This window comes from Pithys albifrons, chromosome 9 (genome assembly GCF_047495875.1).
Source record: "Pithys albifrons albifrons isolate INPA30051 chromosome 9, PitAlb_v1, whole genome shotgun sequence".
Taxonomy (NCBI): domain Eukaryota; kingdom Metazoa; phylum Chordata; class Aves; order Passeriformes; family Thamnophilidae; genus Pithys; species Pithys albifrons.
This window is the reverse complement of record NC_092466.1, coordinates 15865537-15886481: the sequence shown is the minus strand read 5'-3', so window position 1 is coordinate 15886481 and position 20945 is coordinate 15865537. Positions and strand designations below refer to the sequence as shown.

Below are 20945 nucleotides of genomic sequence, written 5' to 3'. Positions count from 1 at the left end.
CTGTGAATGTACATGACTTCCATGGATACTAGACAGGAATGAGCTGTCTGTGCTTCTGGATACTCATAGTCATATGGAGATGTAAGAGAATTCACAAAGTCTGTCTGATAATAATGAAGGCACTATATACTACAGGCTGAGCTGCTGAAATTTCATTGATCTCTTAGCAGTGTTTTATTATCACTAAGTTATGAGTCTTCCAATTATTACAGTGTGGCAAGTCACATGACACCTGATGAGGAAGAAGTTGGAGTTAGAGCAAGCGTGTGTTCTGGACAAAGATCTCTTTATAGCACTGGAAAAGGTGAGGGAGGTGGATGGTTTAAACTCCCTTTTAGCAGGCTGTGCCACCTGCCCCCACAACTGAGTGGATGTGTGTTTGCACAGCCACTTAAGCTAAAACTCAGGCAGAGACTTATCCTGAGGAATTTACTGGGAGATAAAATAGGTTAGGCAATTCCAAGTAAAGCATTGGCTCACAGGCTTTAAATACCTCAGCTGAAGGTGCTGGTGACAATGTTTAACCTGTCCAAGCTTACATTTTCTTATTAGAATTACTTATAAAGATTTTTTTCCCCATTTTTATAGAAGGAATGTATTTTAAGTGCTCCATTTTTACCTTAAGTTTTTTTGTCATGGCAACTGCATTGTTAGAAGGGTTGCTTGCACACAGAGGGGATCATTTTCACTTTCCAGCTTAACACAACTCAGATTTCCTGAAGACTTCATGATTTCATCAACAGAGAATAAGAAAACAGTATTTTAAAGAGGTAAATATTTCTAAGATACTCTCCTTTTAGTGCACAATGATGATTTTATTATCTCAAGCTTGTAGTAAATCTAGGTGGACTGTGTGCTTCTGTCCCTGGGCAAGGTATGTGCTCCAGGCAAGGACCTTGTGCTAGTCTAAATTTGTTAAGCATCGGAAATGATATTCACACTTTTTACCCAGTAATGTGAGGGATCATTTGCTTAAGTTAAATTCCATTCTTTTTTCCCATCCATCTTTTCAACTAAAAAATACTGTAACTTAATCAAGACAGCTGAGATTCATGAAGTTCAGTCTTGTATTTCTATTATTAATACCCAAATTCTTAAATATTTGTAAGAAACAATTCAACTGTCAAGAAGATTTGACTTTGTTTCCTGGTCAGTATCTTTCTAGTTATATGTAAATTTATTATAAACCAACTGATAGTATTATATATTGAAGAAATAATAGTTTTAGCAAATACTTCTTACCTATAGATCATCAATAGAAAAAGGACTCTGAGACTGCAGCACTTGAGACTGCACCTCTTAAAATGGCACATTGTCACAAGTTGTTTCAGAAGTTCTTGTAGCTCCTAAAAACAGATATGTGCAGAGATAATGTTTTACAACATATATGCATTTCAAATACCCTAATTTCCCAAGGTATACTATACTAAAGGTCAATTGTATCTTGAATAGCTTCTGCTATAAATGTATTAGTAAATATCTACATAAATTAAAAAAACCCTCAAAACTTTAAAAAGAGATAGCATCAGGATTTATTTAACTTAGCAAGAGAAGATGTGTTCCAGTATACTACAGCTTTTTCATTTTTGCCTCTGTCCTTTAAGTATTAAGAAAAGTAATTGCTAAAATATAAATAAATATAAAGATATATATTATATATCAAATATAAAAAAAAAATGTGATCATGTGCTGAAGAATTGCAAACACTGAATGTTGTCTTTGCTATTCATGCTTGTAAATGCATGCATCTCTGGCATACCAGTGCACTCCTCATAATGGAAAACACATGATCCCATCATAGAACACAGAGCTGTTTAAGAGCAACATCTCTGATACATGGGTAGCATCAATACCTACAATATGAAACTCGGGTAATCTTTTTGTTTATGAGAAAAAATGAAATTATATGCTTCTACCTTTAGCTACTAAAAAAAATCCTTTGACCATGTATAAATAATCATATATAACCATCCACATTCATGAAAATGTTTGTCTGAGGCAAGATGTTTTCTTCTGAATGGGATTTCTTTGCTTTTGTTAGTATGAGTCACATCCATAATGGTTATTTTAAGTAACTGTCAGGACTGTAATCCATTTCTGGATGAAAAGATTATCAATCCACAGTTTAATGCAGTCATGCAACAGATCTGAAATTCACAGACTGTGCACACTTTTGCTATATTTCATCAGAGCAGAGAAATGTTATTTTTAAGACTTACTTAAAATCTCTAAAAACCCCAACATGACAGGAATATTACCTACCCATAATCTGCAGGATGATTTTTAAATGTTAATAAATAAAAATGAAATATCTGTTGTAGGTTTTAGGAAGAGACAATGAAATATAATATTTTCAGTGTCCAGAAAGAGTTTTGTGTTTAATTTCCCAGTCGATTGCTAATAGTGAAGAATTTGAAGTTTCAGAACTTAAAGCTTTGATTCATCATCCTTTATTGATCAATGCAAAATGCTAGCAAACTTTTTTAACCCCAAAGTAGTTTTCCTTTCAGACTATAGTTCTACTGGTATTTATTTAAATTAATGCCATGTGAATGGTATATGACTTTTATGTAACAGTGAGGTGACAAAATAAGTTGTTAATGTCTCCAAAGAAAAAGGAAAGCCATTTAAATGGCTTTTTTAAGGAGTAAACATTTTCAGCATCTTGGATACTTTAGGCATACACCAGCCTAATAAATATTAATGTCAAAATAAATCATACACTCCTCCTGACTTCCACAGAAAATCATGCATGAGACATTAAGAGAGCTGGTAATAGGAAAAAACAGCACAAATGGGCAGATGGTGTTGTCAGAACTTTGCTCTCTACATGCTGATTCTGTAACACTCCTAGTGCAGATTGTGGGATCTCTTTTGCGTATCTCATTTTGGACTTGGGTACTTTCTACATTCATTATCTTTATCTCACAGGAAAATACGCTAAAAATAAAAGCCTCTTACTGTCTTTATAAGTACTTCATAAAGCTGCTTTTATATTTAGCTTTTGAATTGCTACTATGAACTCCTAGTATGCTTGAAGATCCTTTATAAACAGATTAAGGAAACCTATGGATATTTCTGTACTTGTTTGGTTTTAGCTTTTACAATATTGAAGATCAAAAGGAGTGAGCTGATTACTGACTTCTCTCTAAAGCAGCTGGTTTACCTTCAGACCTTAACCAACATCCAATTTAGCAATTTTATGGGAGGCTGGAATGGAGAATTTTGGTCTGTAACACATGAAAGGTCAAATCCATTCTGTGGTGGTACTTTTCTATGCTCAGGAAGAGAGAGCGTGGAAATAACAGGAAGGAGGACATCTGTCATTTCTATAAGAGAAATACTAATCAAGAGATCCAATTGTCATGTCAACTGGCATCCCATCGCTGCAAAGGGACACCGTGTGCCAGTCAAGGAATAGAACTGGGTAGCTACTGAAGTCTTAAGAGGTTTCACAGATAATACTTAAGCAAAATATACAAATCTCTGCTTCATGCAAGTACATGCTTGCATGCATGCACACATTTTCTCTGCTGCCCCTTTTTTATGGGGCTTATTGAGCTTGTTTGTTCCATGGAAAAACCTGCCTCTTGGTATGTTTGCACATCTGGACCTTTCCTGTCGTGCATTTCTTTATCAAATATATTCACAGCAGGATTCCTTTCTGGTTATGTGTACCTATGTAACTACTGGTATTTAAAACTCGTTCAGCAGAACCCATAATATTTTCCTCTCTCCTGAAGTCTAGAAAATACACATAACCTGTTTTCTGCATAGAATATTGAGCCATTTGCTTTAACTAGACAGACTACGTGCTCTCCAGACTAATGTGCATATATTGACACATCATATTCTAAACCTACCATTAAGTAATTGAGGCAAAGGTAACAAGTCTGCCCCAGTTTCTCCTATAATGAGAAAACACCACTTTTCTACTTTTACTCAGATCAGATTTGGACTGTAAAATTCTGTCTAATGTTTTGGTATTTCTGCTAGGAATTTGGTATTTATTATCTTCAGCATGACAGGGAAAGTGAACTATGCAAGTTTCACAAAGATTTGAGACCAAAATGGGATGAGGTAGACAGCTGGCAGAGGTAGTAGCAGTATCCTAACATTTCACTAGGAGTGAATTTTGTGTGAACAAAACCAATGATGAGATGCCTGTTATACTGAAGTATCTTATGCACAAGCAGATGCATGAGAAAAACCAAAAATTATTGGATAATACACTTTGTCATATGGTAGTGGCCATATGCCTGAATTCCCATGGCTGTTACTGCAGGCATCTAAAACTGTGTATGGAATTATCTTAAAATAAAAAGCAGATGGTGGGGGTTAGAATATCAGCTGAAAACTGTTGAATGACTGTGTCTTTAAATGCTTGACTGATAAGCAGCTAGAAACTCAGGAGGGATTCACCCAGAGTCCCAGAGAGGTATAACTACCTCCCCTGCTCTAGATTCTCCTGCTTGCATTGTCCACTAGAACTGCAATTCAACCAGTGAGATTTTTTACTCTTTACTTTGTCCGATGTTTGTTAGATCAATATGAACCACTTGGAGAGCAGATGATGGAAAGCTGGAAATACTAAGGACTCAATGGGAGAAAGGGAGTGGGTAAATGGAAGACAGTCACAAGATAAGATTTAAAAGTAGAGGGGCAAACACAAAATAAGAAAACGCCTAAAGAATATGGTCCCAAAATTCCACTGTCACTTCTGGCTTCTTTATTCATTCTTCACTCCTGCTCTTGCTTTTATCAAAGTGGCCCCTGACACTGTATTGACATCTTCATTGGCTTCTCCAAGTCTGACCAGTCTTCCTTACTACTCTTAAATCCAAGTTACACAGGAAATAATTCTTTTATTTCCCTTCAACTGGCGACTAAGCCCCACACGGTTGCTCACTCACTGCTCCCATGGTGCGGAGAGAATCGGAAGGGTAAAAGTGAAAAAAATCATTGGTTGAGATAAAGGCAATTTAACAAGTAAAGCAAAAGCCATGGGTCCAAGCAGAGCAAAACAATTAATTCATTCACTTCCCATGGGCAGCCAGGTGTTCAGCCATCCCCAGGAAAGCAGAGCTCCTTCATGTGTAATGGTAACTTGAGAAGACAAATGCCATCAGTCTGAGTGGCACCCACCTCCCACTCCTAGTTCCATCAATATTATATTCTGAGCTTGACACCATATGGCATGGAATATCCTTTGGGTCAGTTTGGGTCAGCTGTACCAGCTGTGTCCCCTCCCAACTTCTTGTGCACCCTCAGCCTCCTCACTGATAGGGTGGTGTGAGAAGCACAAAAGGCTTTGACTCTGTGCAAGCTCTGCTCATCAATAACTAAAACATCCCTGTAATATCAACATGCTTCAGCACACATCCAAAACACAGCCCCACACCAGTCACTGTGAAGAAAATTAACTCTACCCCAGCCAAAACCACGACAGCTTGGAAAAGTCAGATGCATACAACAGATTGACAGTAATCACTGACAGAAAGCACTTCGTGGAATAAGGTGCCATGCTATCTGTCTTTGTGTTAATCTGGATGCCTGTCTATAATAGTTGTAGTTTCATTATATTTCCTAAGTGTCCCTGAAATATATCATGAAAGAGAAAGAAATGCATATTTCTTACAATTTAAAATAATTTTTTATGTTAGCATCAACACTGCAGGATCTGCAGCTTGACTGAAAAGTAGCAAGAGGAGTTTTTTAATGAAACAAATTAGAAAGAAGGAATAAAACCCAGCAGCAGCAAAATTTCAGGTCTAACTAGGGAATTGACTGATGAAAGTGGACAAATGCATGTGTCTGCATCTTATTATAAGGAGCACCCGCTTATTTGGCTGACAAACTGGCTTTTGGCATACCAGTTAGCTTGTTTCTAAACCTTAGGCACGTCTGATCTTGCCTATCATGGGCATAAACCATGGAAGTCTCCTTGGGCAAGTTATCAAAGTTAGATTTACTTGGTCCATGGAAAGTAGATGTCATGTTTTCTTTGCAGATAGGCAGTACAGGGGCCATGTGTTATGACAGTGTTATGTTAGCAACTGGATGGATGTCAGGTCTCTACTGGTGCTATATCTGGCAATAGTTCAAAGTGAAATACTGGATTCCAGTTATGCTCCGATGTTCTGATCAATACAGTTGTCACATGTGCCAGGTAATATAAGTGTCACTTTCTCCATGAAACATTGGGGAAGTTGCTCCAATCAGAAAGCATCTTCTCAAGTTTTGTGCTCTGGGATGTTTTTGTTAAAGACGTTGTTCAACAGCAGGAGATCATATCACTAAAATAAGAAGAAAGAAATGAACACTGCTTCTCTGGTGTAGCAAAATGGCCTGTAAGTGAATCTTCATAATTAAAAATCATTTATACATATATAGAGCATTGAATAAGAGTCTTTTCAAATTTTCTCAAATAAATCTGTATGAAAAACATATTTGTTTAAAAAAAAAAGTATAGGAAGATTTCAGACTATATCAGCAACAAATCAGTTACTTATCTCAATGTTCCAAAAAATGTACAAGTTAACATGTAACATCGCTGTCCTCAAAATACTCTGGAAGGTTAGAATTGAAGTTAAACACATCTCTTGTTGCAACCATTTTAACTTTTTTTAGTATCAGCACTTATAACCACAAAAGGAGTAAAGACTAGCCATGCTGCTCGTATTTACATAATTAAGTATATGAAAACTGTCTAATTGTCAGAGACATCTGGTGCTCTAGATTGAGCTCTGTATTTCTCACCAAGCTTCCTACATTATCAATTTCATGAACATAAAAGCCTTAGAGTAACTTACATAATGTATAATAGGATTATTTTATATGTTTATCTGTTGTTTTCACTCTGTGCATTTTAAATACATTACATATTGTGGATTAACTGGGAAATAACTGGTGAAGATGCTGTTAGTGTTACACAGTTTTTCTAGAAAATGAATTTCAGATTTATAACAACTGGGTGTTTAGGATGACAATACAATTCTAGGAGTTACCTTCATGGACCACATGCCAGATGTCCTATTTCCAGCCAGAATAACCCTGAACTGAAAGGTTTCAACAATATACAGAAATTGATGTAGTAATGAACATTCACAGGATAGATTTTAAGAAAGTAAACTGCTTATAGGACTGCTTAAAACTAGTGCTCATTACAAGCTCTGCTTATATCTGTTGAGAAATCTATAGAAAATGTGTCATACAGGCTTTTTTCTAGTTTAAAAAGGCAGTGAATTGTCTCCACCTTGTTCCTAAATATGATATGAGATAGATGACAATCAAAAGTCTACCAGATTAGTGGTGTTTGAGTCATGGTTGATGTTTACTGTCATTTGTAATTATCCAAACAATCAGAAGTTTATGGGGTTGTTAATGGTTGTTTATATGCGTATGAAAACTTCTTACTTAAATCTTTTGCTCTGTACATCACAGTTCTGCTGTCTGGGCAGCTGGACCCCTACATAGCACTGCAAATGTTTGGGTCCTCTTGTACCAAATGACAGGTCTATAAAATCTGAGACCTTTACTTGTTTTCAAAGGTGTATGTCAATACTCTAAGGTCTTCACACACCCAGTTTCATAGACATGGATTACCCTCTGCCATGCTGGTCTGACAGTCACAAGTCACAGCCAACCCATGTGGTTTCAATAGAGCAGAGAGGCTCATGCCGTTTAATGAATGAATGGGTTTCAGTTGAGTCAAAGAGGTAGGTAAACTTCAGAGGCTGCAAATGATGACTGAAACCTCAAAGGCACCTTTACAAAGGATTTGACTGTGCAGGGAGGTGCAAACAGCTTTAGTGTAGCTCACACTGATGGCTTGGGTGGTCTCCCATCAACCATCTGAGACCTGACACGTGCCTAGGTAAGCACTTTAGGCCCACCAGGTTTCTAAAGGATACCAACAAGTATGGGCTGAAAGCAGATACTATGCTGCTACTACAGCATTAATACCATACTTCACTACTGGCACAGACCAGGGTAACATGTTTTTACAGCCTGTAGCAAAATGGAGACAGTTTTGTTTGGGCACTTTCAAAATAGATATGATTAATATAAATAGTTGAAAATCCAGAAAGTTGGACAGAATATGCTGGTTTGGATTAAGAAAATAACAACTTGATTTGAAAAGACAAATGAAATTCTGTCTTTCTGGTGCCAGTCTAAATTATTGTTCTTTATGGAAGTTCATTGATCTAGCATATTCTACGCCTTAACTTGGAGGAGAGTCTCCCCACATAGACCTTGATGAATGCTCGAGCAAAGCTCACAGTCTCAAACTGTAGAAACTATCCAGGACCCAACTAATGTGCCTGCAGCTTCCCTCCACGCAGCCTCTGGCATGGGAGAATGAGGGTCATCTCACCATATGTCACTGAATACATCCTCAAGGCTGTGAGGGAAAAATAACAACCCTGCAGTAGCAGATTAGGCTCAATCATATCCGTCTTCTCTCCTCATTGAATATTTTCCAATGTGCCTTTGAGATTTATGACAGAAAATCAGGCCCCTGGTCTGCAATTAATTTTATTTGTAGTTGCAAAGGCTTGTTAGTCTAGGAGGGAAAGGGAAGAAAGGAGGGAATATATACCAGTGATGACTTTTTTTTTCCATGCAAATTGTGAATTTGAATCATAGACTTTTCTGCTGTTGACTATTGTTATGCATATCTGAAACCTTCCAGAGAAAGTTTTATTTTCATTAGTCACCAAAAAAATGCTTCTCAGTTTGAGTCCAAGGTCTGTAATTCATCACAGAATTAGTAAGTGTCCAGATTTACAAACTAACCATTCTGAGCAGTGCAGCAGAATGAAAGACTGGAAAGAAGAAAATCAGTTTTCAAAACAGTCTAGGGTTTTTGCAATCTAGGAAGCTCTTGTATTTGAAATTAACTGGTACAAATTAATATAGTTAAAATTACTCAGTAGAATCACATATTTTAGCAAATTACAATCACAGGAAAAAAATGCTTCTAATTGTACAACCATACAAAACTGTGAATGTTGTCAAAGTTGAGTGACCTGGGCTCAGCTGTACACTTTTGTACCTACTAAGGTTGAAGTCACAGGAGTTATTCTGACTGATATATGGAACTGAGCTCAAAGTCATCAGGAATTCAGTCTAAGAGGAAATCCCTCTAGGGGCTTTGAAAGCAAGTAGCACTTAAAAAAAAAACCCAACCAAAAACAAAAACAAAAACAACAACAACAAAAAAACCCCGACCGTGTATTTCACATTTTGCCAGTGATACAGATTTAACTAATCTTCCCGTGTGGTAAGTGTGTGACTGTTGCAGGATCTTCCTTTTCTTTAAGTACAAACTGCTTTAGCTTTATTCTATGACAGGTCATTAGAATTACCTGGAGTTGTCATGATGAAGAACAACCTTTAAGAACCCTTTTTATAAAGTGTGAATAGACATTGTGTATATAGACAATTGATTTCTAATTGAATTACAAAGTAAAGAGCCTGCTAGAGAAATGGAATGCTTTCATTTAATTCAAGTATTTCCTTTCTTCATTACTTGGTGCCCAACAACAGGTTTAATCAATGTGATCTACTTACTTTTAAATATTGTACACCTTTTTAAGTACTAGCACATTGTTCATCTACATATTCATTTGAGCTGAGATGTCTAGATTTGTTAGGGAATTAGAGGCAGGAGGAAACTGTGAGCTGGCTCTTACATTATCTTTCTGGGAGAAGTTTCTCCATGTGCCAGTCACTGCTCTTAAAAATAAGGCTTTTGGGGGGCCACTCGCTTCACGGATTTGACTTATTTCATTAATGGAAATTTCTGTTATTCTGGGTTATTTTAATCCAGCAGGATAATGATATCTCAGAAAGAAAAAAGTAAATAAAAAGCACAAACCAAACACACACAGCTGAGCGGAGGTGGAGGGATCAGAAGGGAAGGCAAGAGTGCTCCCGGGGAAGGAGCAGTGCAGGGACAAGCTCCTGGCGGGAGGTGCCGCGTTCCCGAGCCCAGCGCGCCTTACCTGAGCCGGGACCGCGGCCCGGGAAGGGCGGGCGGGCGGCGGGAGCTTCGCGCAGCCTGGCAGCCGGCCGGGCACTGCGGGGGCGCCGCGCAGCGGGTTCGAGCCCGCCCACGGCCGGGAGTGGGCGGCAGAGGGAGAAGGCCCCCCTGTTATTGTAGCTCAAGCCCCCATAGGTGCCTCTAAACAGCATTGCCCTTGCCCCTCCTCCCTTGCTGAATCTCGTGTACACCCCTTTCAGTTTACAGCGAGTTTAGGGGAAAGGATGCCGGACAGTAAAGTGGCGAGGGATCCCTGATAGACAAAAGTCTCGGGGAAGAACACTTCCCACGGCTTCTTCTTTTGCTGTGCCTCCGTAACTCACAGCTTGCATGAAAATTCCTGCTCATTACCTCGTTTTTCTTGAAATTGTCACATCCCGGCTACCCTGAGTAGAAACTTTCACCCTTGTACTCTATTTGTTGTGGAAATGTTCCGGGTGTCTTGTTGTAGTTTTTTCAGGTGCGACTGGAAGGAAAGTGTTAGTTTTGCAGATGTTGCTTTCTCTTCTGAACTCTCGCTTCAGGAGCTGCTGGGAGTTTACAGGGAGATGAAAGTAACCAATTTCTCTACAGAAACACCATTCCACAAAACACAAGATAAAGGAAACCAGTTAGGGGCTGTGATTACCAACCCAGGCTGTGTTAGGAAAATAAACTTCGGGCAGAATTTAAGATCTGCTGCCAGAACTCATTGCAACACACAGAGGAACACATCAAACACTTCCTGATGCTGTCACCAGTAGTAAAATACCGTGTTATTGGTCCAGGGTGTGAAGGAGGGGAAAGAAGATGATTTCAACTATTTTAGTTTTAACTCCTGGTGATGTTTGGGGGATTAAAGAGTTGATAACTGTTGAGGAGGGCAAAGGCTGAAAGGTCTCAATCCTGTATCTTCTAGTAAAATAACCAGATTTTGCTTCCTAGCACATGCTAGTCTCAGTTCATGTCAGAACTAAGCATGTATTTTCTTTTTCACAGAGTTATAGTACTATTTTGGTTGGAAGGGATCTTTAGAAGTCACCTAGTCCAAGCCCCCGACATGGGCAGGGTTATCTTCTGCTATATCAGATTAATCAGAGCCCCATCCAGCCTGGCATTTGGCACTTCCAGGGATGGGGCATCCACCACCATTCTGGGCAACATGTGCCAGTGTTTCACCACCATCATTGTAAAAAATTTCTTCCCTAACTAGTCTCAATCTATCTCCTTTTAGTTTGTCTTTTTCTTAACTTTAACTTAAAACTTGTTACTGACATGTTGTCCTAAGGGGCTATTTTGACATCATGTACCTGCTCTGACTACACTGAAAGCTCTCCCCAGGCTACAGAACACGGGAAGGTCTGAGGCCAAAAACAGGAGAGGAAAAACACATCTCCCCATGGTAAAAAATGGAGCAGGTTTCAGTACTGCTGCTTGCATTTCTGCTATTGTTATTTTTAAAGCTCTTTTTGGTTACTGCATCTGTAGGTGAGAGAAATTAAAGAAATGTAAAAAACATTCTTTCCTGCAAATGTTGAATGTTGATCCAATTATGAGTCAAGAATATGTGCTGAGTGTGCCAGTCCTGGGGTACTTCCCCCCCATATTTTATTTGAACAGTCTGTCTAACTGTATAAAGTATGTAGTGTTTATCTTTCGTTCATCAGTCAAGCAGAAAGAAGCCTGAAACCCGGTGGAAAAAAAACCCCTGATTGTTTCTATTGCAGAACAGCTGTAAGTGGGAGAATCAGCAAGTTTGGTCTCATGTGGCATTTCATAGCATTAGAACTGAGAAAACAGCTTTAATGTCAATACTGTTAGCAACTGGCACAGAAACAGTGCTGATGTTTGTTATTCTCAATAGAATTCCAAGCACATGTTATATATTATGGACAATATCAGAAATCCTTAAATTTCTAGGGATCTCTTTCTACCTACTTATTAAAAACCTATTTCAAGTTCCCACTAATTGCAAGTCATAACTTAAATGGAATGAAAATATTGTTTGAAAACTCAAAACATCGGTGTGTTGTTGCCTGTTTCAGTTCATAATACTCAAATGGAGAACTCTGAATTCCTACTTTATTATTTTTTAACACCTGTCTGTATTTCAAGGTTCTAAGGGAGCTGTGATGCATTTGAAAGTCTTGGGCAGCACACCTTCACCTCTTCATACAGGAGCCCTGGGCAGTAGTGGTCACTGGGACTTCAGATCACCTGAAGCAACACCTGGGTCATGACTGCTGAAGACAAGCAAATAAATGACAACATTAAAAATTGATTGTTATGGCCTGTAATACTAAGGATGTCAGAAAAAACTTGTTAATATAAAATTTGCACTGGTTTCTTGTAAAGCTTATATTAGCCCTTCAGAGTGCTTGAGGTTCTCAGTTTATTTCATTTTTTTGTTGGGGCTGTTTCACCCTCAGCAAGGGGTGGGTTAGTTTAGAAGCAAATGGCTAATGTGGGTTTGCACCCATGCACAAACCTGCCTTGTCACCTCGAGAGTCACCTGGCAAGCCCTCATCCCCTTTGTGCTCCCTTCAGCAGCAGGACCTCTGAGGCACCAAACATGCCTGCATGTCCTGCCCTTAAGCTAGTCCCAGAAGGGGACGGCTCAGTTATTAACCCAAAGCTTTAGTCTTTGAATAGAGCCATTCATCAGCTGGGAAAATCAGCTGACTCCATCCTCAGGCTGGTAAAGAGTAATGAAATTGTTCTAGAGAAACACTTGCAGAAAAAACTCCTTGAATGCAAAAAATTTAGTTGTCCACTTTAAGAAATCATTTAACTCCTCTGTGCATTTAGCTCTCTGCATCTGTATTGGAGCCCATTTTGGGTAAGTTGGTTTTTTTAGTAAATTTTCCTTACAATTTGTAACCTCAGAGGGTTGTTGTAGCATTTGCAGCACTAATTAAACAGCATTGTAATCTGTAATGGCTTTCAACAGCTGCAATGCCAAGAATAATAGAGAACACATTGAGTTCTTGGTATTCCAGAGTTTCCTGGAGATATATTAAATTCTGATCAGCAGCCTGACTGTGAGATTTTTTGGTCCTTGAACTGTTTGCCCAATAACACATAACCTTTATAAATCAGCCAACATTAGCATTATCACTTACATATTATATTAATACATAAAATAAGGTGCATCAAAAATCAAAATGTCCCCATTTTTAAGTTGATTACATTTACACTTAATGGATATTACTTTGGACATATTAAGGTAATTGAAAATGCTTAGACTACTGACCAAATGAGTACTCAATAAATGCAGTATTGAGAGAAGCCACGAAAATTAGACCAAAATAATACAGTTTGTATCTAAGCAAAAGGCAAAGAAAGAGTGAGAAAATACCCAGTGATCTATTGCTTTGATTTCAATCTTCCAATTTGAATGAGATAACAGGTAATACTAATGTTGAAGACTTTCAAAATCTGCTGATAAAGGAGCATGGATTTGAAATTACTATAAACAATTCTACTTCATTATTCACTGTCCCAGTGAATGTAAAGAAAAGAATGAAAATAACACCATAAAATGTGCTTCATCTCTAGAAATCTTTAGGAAATAAAGTGATTGCTGTAAATTATGTGGGAAATAGAGAGTGAATCAATTAGCATTCTAATACATGGTAAGGTCTACTTTTAAATAGAAATATTTGTCCATGACAGTCTACATGTATATTTGTATATAAACCTAATGAATAGTTGCATTTTAAATTATTATGCTACTAGTCAGTGACCTGGGAGCTACATACTCTGCAGCCCTTACAGGTTATTTGAGTGGAAAATAATGAGCATATAAAATGGCCCAAATTTAAGGTTCATATCTTTCCTTTTGCATCTTGTTGCCCAGACACACAAAAAATTCTTTGAACATTAGCTGTAGCAAGAGTCACACATAAAAGATAATAATTTTTTATTAAATATTTGATGTCTGTTGAATTTTTTCTCCTGTCGATAGGCCTTTACTTGTCAAGTGAACTTATTTCACCACTTGCTGCTTTTTCACTGAAATAACTGAAGCTTAATGAATTATTTTAATGTTTGTCTGACCTTTTGTAGGATTATTCATGCCAAAATCAAGGCACATAATTATTGAAATTGAGGCCTCCTACAGCACCTCTCTGCCTGGAGCACTATGGCTCTGTTACCTTGAGAGCTGCCGGTTGCACCTTGCATCTGAACACCTTCAGCTCAGACTATGCTTTCAGGCACTGTGCTAACCTTTACTCTTCCCATGCACTTCCAAGCACTTCAGGATGAAACCTCTCTGGGAGCAAAGCACCTACATCTGAAAGCACCATGTTTTAAAGGCTGCATTGAGAAGCACATATTTTTAGTTGTATCACTTGTCAGTTGATTCATAACAGCATGACTGCATTTGTCATGGCTTTGTTAGGTCTTGCTACACTATTGAACATGTCCAGGTGCTGCCTTTAATGAAGCACTTTCACTTCCATTATGCCTGGAATAATGTCAATACTCAAGAATTAGATTAAATGAATGACAAAGCTGAGATAAAGACAGTGGATTTGATTATCTTGGGTAATTGATTTTCTTTGCATAATGCTGTCAGTGTCTGAAAGGCCGGGTGGATTAACTGAGTCTTGTCAAGAACAGGCAGGCTTTTGCTAGTCCTGAATCATACAAAATTTTACAGTTTATTTTCAGTATGACAGTGGAAATGTGTAAGCCTATGGCTGGGATATCTCCTGCTATTTTAAAAGACTTAGGATTTGGTTTTGGTATTTTTACTGGCCTAAAATACTTACTTTTCATCATGTACCTCTTCAGCTATCAATAAAAAAGCCTTCCAAAAGTGTGCTACTGAGACATCAAGAAGCAGTTCCGCAATGCTCACTGCCACAGGGAGCTGTACAGACATTAATGATATGTGTTGTGATCATATCATATGTGGGTATTCCATGGGGTAAGAAAAATGCACTGGAGATAGTTAGCAGGCCTCAGTTTTAAGTAGGACCAGGAAAAACTGTGAGGCACCATGCTCACTCTAACTGTCCAGCTGGACAAATTAGAATTGCTGTCGTGTAGTCCTAGAGATAAAGCTGAAGTGTTGGAGAAGGTTGACTTTTCTTCCTCAAAGAGAAGCTAGTGTGATTACTGGACCTTTCCTATGTTTCCTCATGCAAGAATTGGTTCATGGAAAAATGCCACTTTCTCCTGTTCTTGTTCAGTTTGCCTGAAGATGCCACCAGGGTTCTCGAGTGCAATGATCATCTTTTCATCATCAACCCTGAGATATACTGAAAGTATAAGAATTAATATATTGCAAGTTTTTTTCTTAAGCCCTGCCTGCTGTGTGATCTGAACAAGACTGAAAGAATTGATAACATACCTCTGCTTTAACAGAAAAGATGTTTTTCCTAGCCCAAATGGGACTGCACTGTGCTGTGAATATGTATTGCATGGCTTCATCTGTTTATGGTTCAATTTGTTCAACTATGTTCTATATCAGTCTATTGTATGAAATTAAAGAGCCAAAACTTAGGGAGACCTTGTAAAACAAACAAACAAACACATTTCTTTTGTTTGAAAAAGAAAATAACTTACTTTGATTCTTCCTTTAATTTTAGATGCTACACTTTTTACACAAAAGAGTTTTCTGCTAATAATGTACTCTTAACAGTTTTCAAAGCTTACTGAGGAAATGAAGACAAAGTCTGTAATTGGCTGTGCACTAAACCATAATCTAACTCCTACTTGTACTAAGTGTGGGTTTCAATGTGCAATTTATTAAGGCTTAGTAGCTACTTATAAAGACAAAAAGAATTCACCCATATTTCTTTTAAATTTAGGTACGAACATGGAGAAAGTATTTCTAACAGACACTTGTCGGGCTTTCACTTACCGTAAAATTATGCAAGGAGAATAATAGCAAGGGATAATAGTCTTTTTCATATCACTTGAATTATGATCTCTTAAATTTATCAAATTAAAATATAATATCCACTTCAGTCAGCTTTATGAGTATACTACGTATGAATCTCATTATGTAGAAATATGAACCCGTATTTAAACCAGTAGCAGGCGAAGCTAAATTTTCTACACACTGATTTTAAGTACATGAAGACAACATTAAGTTTTGATTGGGAATACATCTTAATACGACTGTCATATTTGGAGCAAAAATTTACAGGGGAAAAAAAGTAATTTTTACTCTGAGATACTATGCACTCAATATAAGGTATGTGGCCTTTTCTAGGAGTCTTACAGGGGGAGAGTTGGAAATATCTGGGCAAGAGTAGTGATGTGCATTTTCCATCAGCTGCCTCAGCAATCCTTTGGAGGACACAAGCAATCCACTCAGCATTAAATGCCTCCTATAGTTTGCAGTAGGCAGGAGGATGTAGTCCAGGCAGGGTTAGAGAAACACAATGGTGGCAAAATATCAGATCCCTATAAAGAAATGGGTAACCTGATGTTCTGGCCTTCTTCAGGCTGACTCTCATGTAATGGGTGGAGGTCATGTGTGTCAATGCCTGTGCCTTTGACTTTGGAATTGCAGATTATAGAGCTAATTGGCAAGAGAATGAAATAAATACAGAATATTGAACTAGGTTTCCAGGCCTAAGCCTAAATATCCATGTTCTGAAAACCTCACAAGAAACTGAGAAATAGCTATCATACCTTAACATATCTGTAGTTTGGGTCATGAAAAAGGATTTTCTCACGTTCCTATGTAATTCAGGAGTAAAATTCTAATCTGTGGAACAGTGGACCTTATCACAGAAGAATTATTATCTACATTATTCTGGAGGCTAAAGAGTTTTATGTTGCAAAAGACCACGTGAGAAGTGTGTGTTAATGCTCAAAGCAGTTTTCATTTTTCTCAGGAGTGCAGGGGATGTTCCTATAATTCAAAAGACATAGTATCTTTCTGATCTATTAAACTAGAATTAAAAATAATTCTGAAAACAGAAAATGCCAAAGGCAGTTTGAAGATTTATAGATATATATGACATGAAAATCTCCTAGCAAAAGTTAATGCAAGTCAACATCTACAGTGGTCTTAAATGCCACATTGATTCAAAATCACACAGTTATTGATGAAATGGGAATGGATTATCTTCAATGTCTCTTTCAATGAACTCAGCAAAGAATTTGATACAAGCCTACTGAATAAACAGTCCTTGGGATGTTATGTTCTGATGCTCAGAGCATCATAAACTCACTTTTTTTAAAGTGTGTGTGTGTATGTTTAGAGTATTCCGAATGCTAATTTTTCTTATTCTGTTTATTTGTTGTTGTTCTTACACCATTGAGGCTGCCCTGTGTTCTTCTCTTGTGTTCTTTAAGTGTATAATGCTGAAGTCTTGGAATTTAGATTAGAAATCATCCTTTAATACTTGAAGTTATGTGATTATTAATCTCCTGGTCTGATTTATGTTACTCTATGATCAAGTAGAGTAATAAAGTTTATACAATTTGATTAAGTTATTTTTAAATCTCATTCTCAGGCCATAAGAGTACTATTGCCCTGCATTGAAGAAGTCTGGAACACCAATGTAGTTGGACAAAATGCTCAACCCTTGGGCCTGGGCTGGCAATAAACAGCTGGAAGATAAGAATTGCCTCTAATAATTAACTTCTTAGGACCAGTATTGTGAGAACACATATCCTGTATTTGGTCCATTGGTGTAATCTCTGATGTCTAAAAAGATGTCTGAGGTGATGCTTTTTCCTGAGGTACCATCACCTATCAGCCAGACACTTTAAGGGCCAGAGAGGTTCAAGGATTCTGCCTTTCTTCTGGTTCTACACTAAAATATATGTTCTATTTTCATGTTTATTTGCATGAAAATTTTTCTAATTGAATATATTTGAGAGTAATTATCAAATCTGAGTCAAATTAATGAATGCCTCAGTGCCTGAGGAGAAATTAGGTAGGAGCTAATAGATATCAGCTAATAGATACACCACATACTTTATTTCCTTAAGGAACTAGATTCAAAAAGGATTCAAAGCTGCAGAGATAGTGAATATCAACAGTGAAATAAAGCAGTTAAGGTTCTGTCACTTCTGTAACCACGGCATGATTGCACAATGTCTAGAATTAAATGAGACAACTTTAATAGCTAAGTGCTGACATGTTTGAAGAAGCATCAGGTTTATCTCTGAAGTAAAAGGAAATTTTTCAGAAATTTTTTAAAAACAAAAGCACAGTAGAGGAAGTTATTACACTTTGTGCAGCTAAAATTGAAAAGAAGGGTAACTTTAAATTTTAGTTAAACAATTCTACAGCAGGTATTCTTCTGTAGTTTAGTTATAAAAATGCCTATCAACTCAAAATAAATTTGAGTAGCTTTGAAGACAGAAAATTGAAATTTTGCTTCCTGGAGATGAATACAGAATACTGTCTGCTTTCTATAAACAAAATTTACTTAAATTAGTTCATCTACTGTCATCATGTAAAATAGTAAGCTTTAAGAAAAACACCAATTACAATATATTAATATATTTTAGATTTAGAATATCATACTAACATGAAATTAGAGGGGTTTGGCCCAAGCTGCAATTCTGGTTTACTCTGTTCTGCCCATTTTCCTACTGGCTATTATTTTTCTAATCACTTTGTAAGACAGAAATCTGAAAAGAAAAAGAAAGTGTGAGTTCAGACCAAAAAAAATGTGGACATCACACTCTTATTCATAGATTACTCCTTTTTGACACTGCTGCATATCTGCCTATGTCTAACTGAAGAGTCTCTGATGTTCATTATATAGCAAAGCAGGCATAAGCATGGACAGAAAATCAAATCTGTACAGACATTCTTTTTTGCCCTGAAATGCAATAACTGATTGGAGAAAGGTACTACAGGGAGCAAAAAGGATCTGGCCATGAAATAAGTGTAAGCTACTACTCAACATTTCTGAAATTGTAGGGTTTGATCTTTACAGATGTTGGCATATACTTCAGTGAATGAGAAATTACAGTTGATTCCAAGATGAATATTTAAAATATGTGCTCTGCTCAATTGCTTTGAGCATTATCTTAAAAGTAAGATTATATATCATATTTAAATCACAGAGGATAAGAATTTCTAGTGTCCATTATGTCAGCAGAACAGCTAGTGTAATATTTAATATCAAATATATACTATCCAAATTAGTTTTCCTGGATGCAATTGTTTCCATATTATTATACAATGGGAAAAGAAACATCAGTCAGTTCTGACTTATTTTCATTCACTTTGTATCTATGGATAAGACATACCAAAGCTGGTTTTAGTAATTCAGACAGACTACTTACTGCTGGAGTTGCTCATCAGTTCCTCAGTACCTATTGTCTTGCCCCATTCCAGAGGAGCCTGAGCAGAGCATGGCAAACTTTACTGGTGCAGGTACTTCACGTTTTCATTCCCTAAGAAAAAGTCCTGCTCATGGCAGTGACACAGTCAGTGGAAGGGAGATGGGTTTATTACTTATTGAAAGCAAATTCAAGTTCATTTGAACCTTCCCTTTTGGAAGAAGGAAAAGGTTTGTGTTAAGGACGGTACTCTGTTCCTACAGAGGGTGGCAGTGTGGTACCATCCTCAAACTCGAGGAAACCAGCTGCTTCAGCAGCCTCCCGACTTTGGAGGGCAACCGTGCATCCTCCTGTGCTCTCCCAGGCCAGGACCGGGGCTCACACTCCTTAAAGACCGATATGAGGCCTGATCCAGGTGAAGCATATACAGCAGTATCTATAAATAACCATTAAAAATGTTTTTAATGAAAGATTGGCCAAGGCAGCTACAGTGGGCATTATCATTGCCAGGGGTGGTCATTTCAATCCCAGAAAAAGATTAACCATGTCAGTTTTTAAAGAAAATGCCTTTCCTGTGGAGCTGGTGGGTCTAAGGGGTTTGCTGACTTGGTAGCCGCAGGAGCTGGAGGTCCGTGTGCCGGCACATGCACCCCGCTCCTGTAACGCGCACAGCTCGTGTGAAACACCACCACACCGTAGTGTAAAATGGTTGATTCACCTGCAGGAGAGGGACAGATGACAAGATACTGACACAAAGTTGCTTAATAACTGTGGTCTGACGTTGAAAATATGGGATGCAATGCAAAATTTGAATCTTTCCCTGCCGTATTGAAATCTGATGAGTCAATTTTACAGGTGTAATGGCTTGCTTCAGGCAGGAGCTTTATGTAACTACAAGGATTTCCTTGTAGATGTGTTTAGATACCACTTATCTAATCAGATCTCTGTATTGCATAAATAATCCTGCTTTTTTGAATGTTAAGGGTAGCTCAGAGTATGATTTCAATCTTTTTAAACACCGTATGAAACTATCTCTTAGTTATGCAGTGTAAAGAGTTCACATGTTGTTAAAACTTTCTTTAACTTAGGTTAATTTCAACTTTTTTTCGCTCTTGCTGCCTGTATTAATTAAAAGACTGCCTAAGTTATCAGGGAAACTAGATCTGTCACTTAGATTTTAGTGAGTGTCACCTGAAATGAAACTACTATAACAGAAGCTCCACCACAAAACTAATTTTATTTGAGAGTAATTTCATGATAACATCTCTATGATGTAATAAAATTGGATTCTTTTCTAATATATTCTTGTGAGAGTTCACATGGAATGAAATAGTGCAGTTGCACTGTTTTATTTTGAAAAGAATTTGAAACAAATATTAATACTGGAAATAGGAAAGTTAGTATAATTAACATGAGTAGGGAAAACATGACACACTGAGTATTCGAGGATTTATATAGGATTATATAGGATTTAATGTAAGTGAAATTTCAAAGTAACTGCAGCCTGGAAATACTCCAAGAACTTTAACCCCTGCAAAAAACTTACTCGTGGACTTTTAAACCTTAGACATATACTTTCTTTGTGTTGCATAGATACTTTATTTTAGAGTTTTCCCAAACTGGTATAGATTTGTTACTGTTATTT

At 37.5% G+C, this 20945-nt stretch overlaps 1 protein-coding gene across 2 annotated transcripts in view; it reads right to left on the bottom strand.

Annotated features, from left to right (window-relative positions):
* Positions 1–10199, bottom strand: part of LOC139675594 (gamma-aminobutyric acid receptor subunit pi-like) — a 48072-nt gene extending 37873 nt beyond the window's left edge. For both annotated transcript variants that reach the window (XM_071563475.1, XM_071563477.1), the window contains exons 1-2: positions 10011–10199; positions 1243–1346 (exon numbers count right to left, since the gene is read on the bottom strand). In XM_071563475.1, coding sequence (XP_071419576.1) covers positions 1243–1313 — 71 coding nt within the window. In that variant the 5' untranslated portion in view covers positions 1314–1346; positions 10011–10199. The remainder of the gene's footprint in view (positions 1–1242; positions 1347–10010) is intronic.
* Between the last annotated feature and the right edge of the window lie 10746 nt (positions 10200–20945).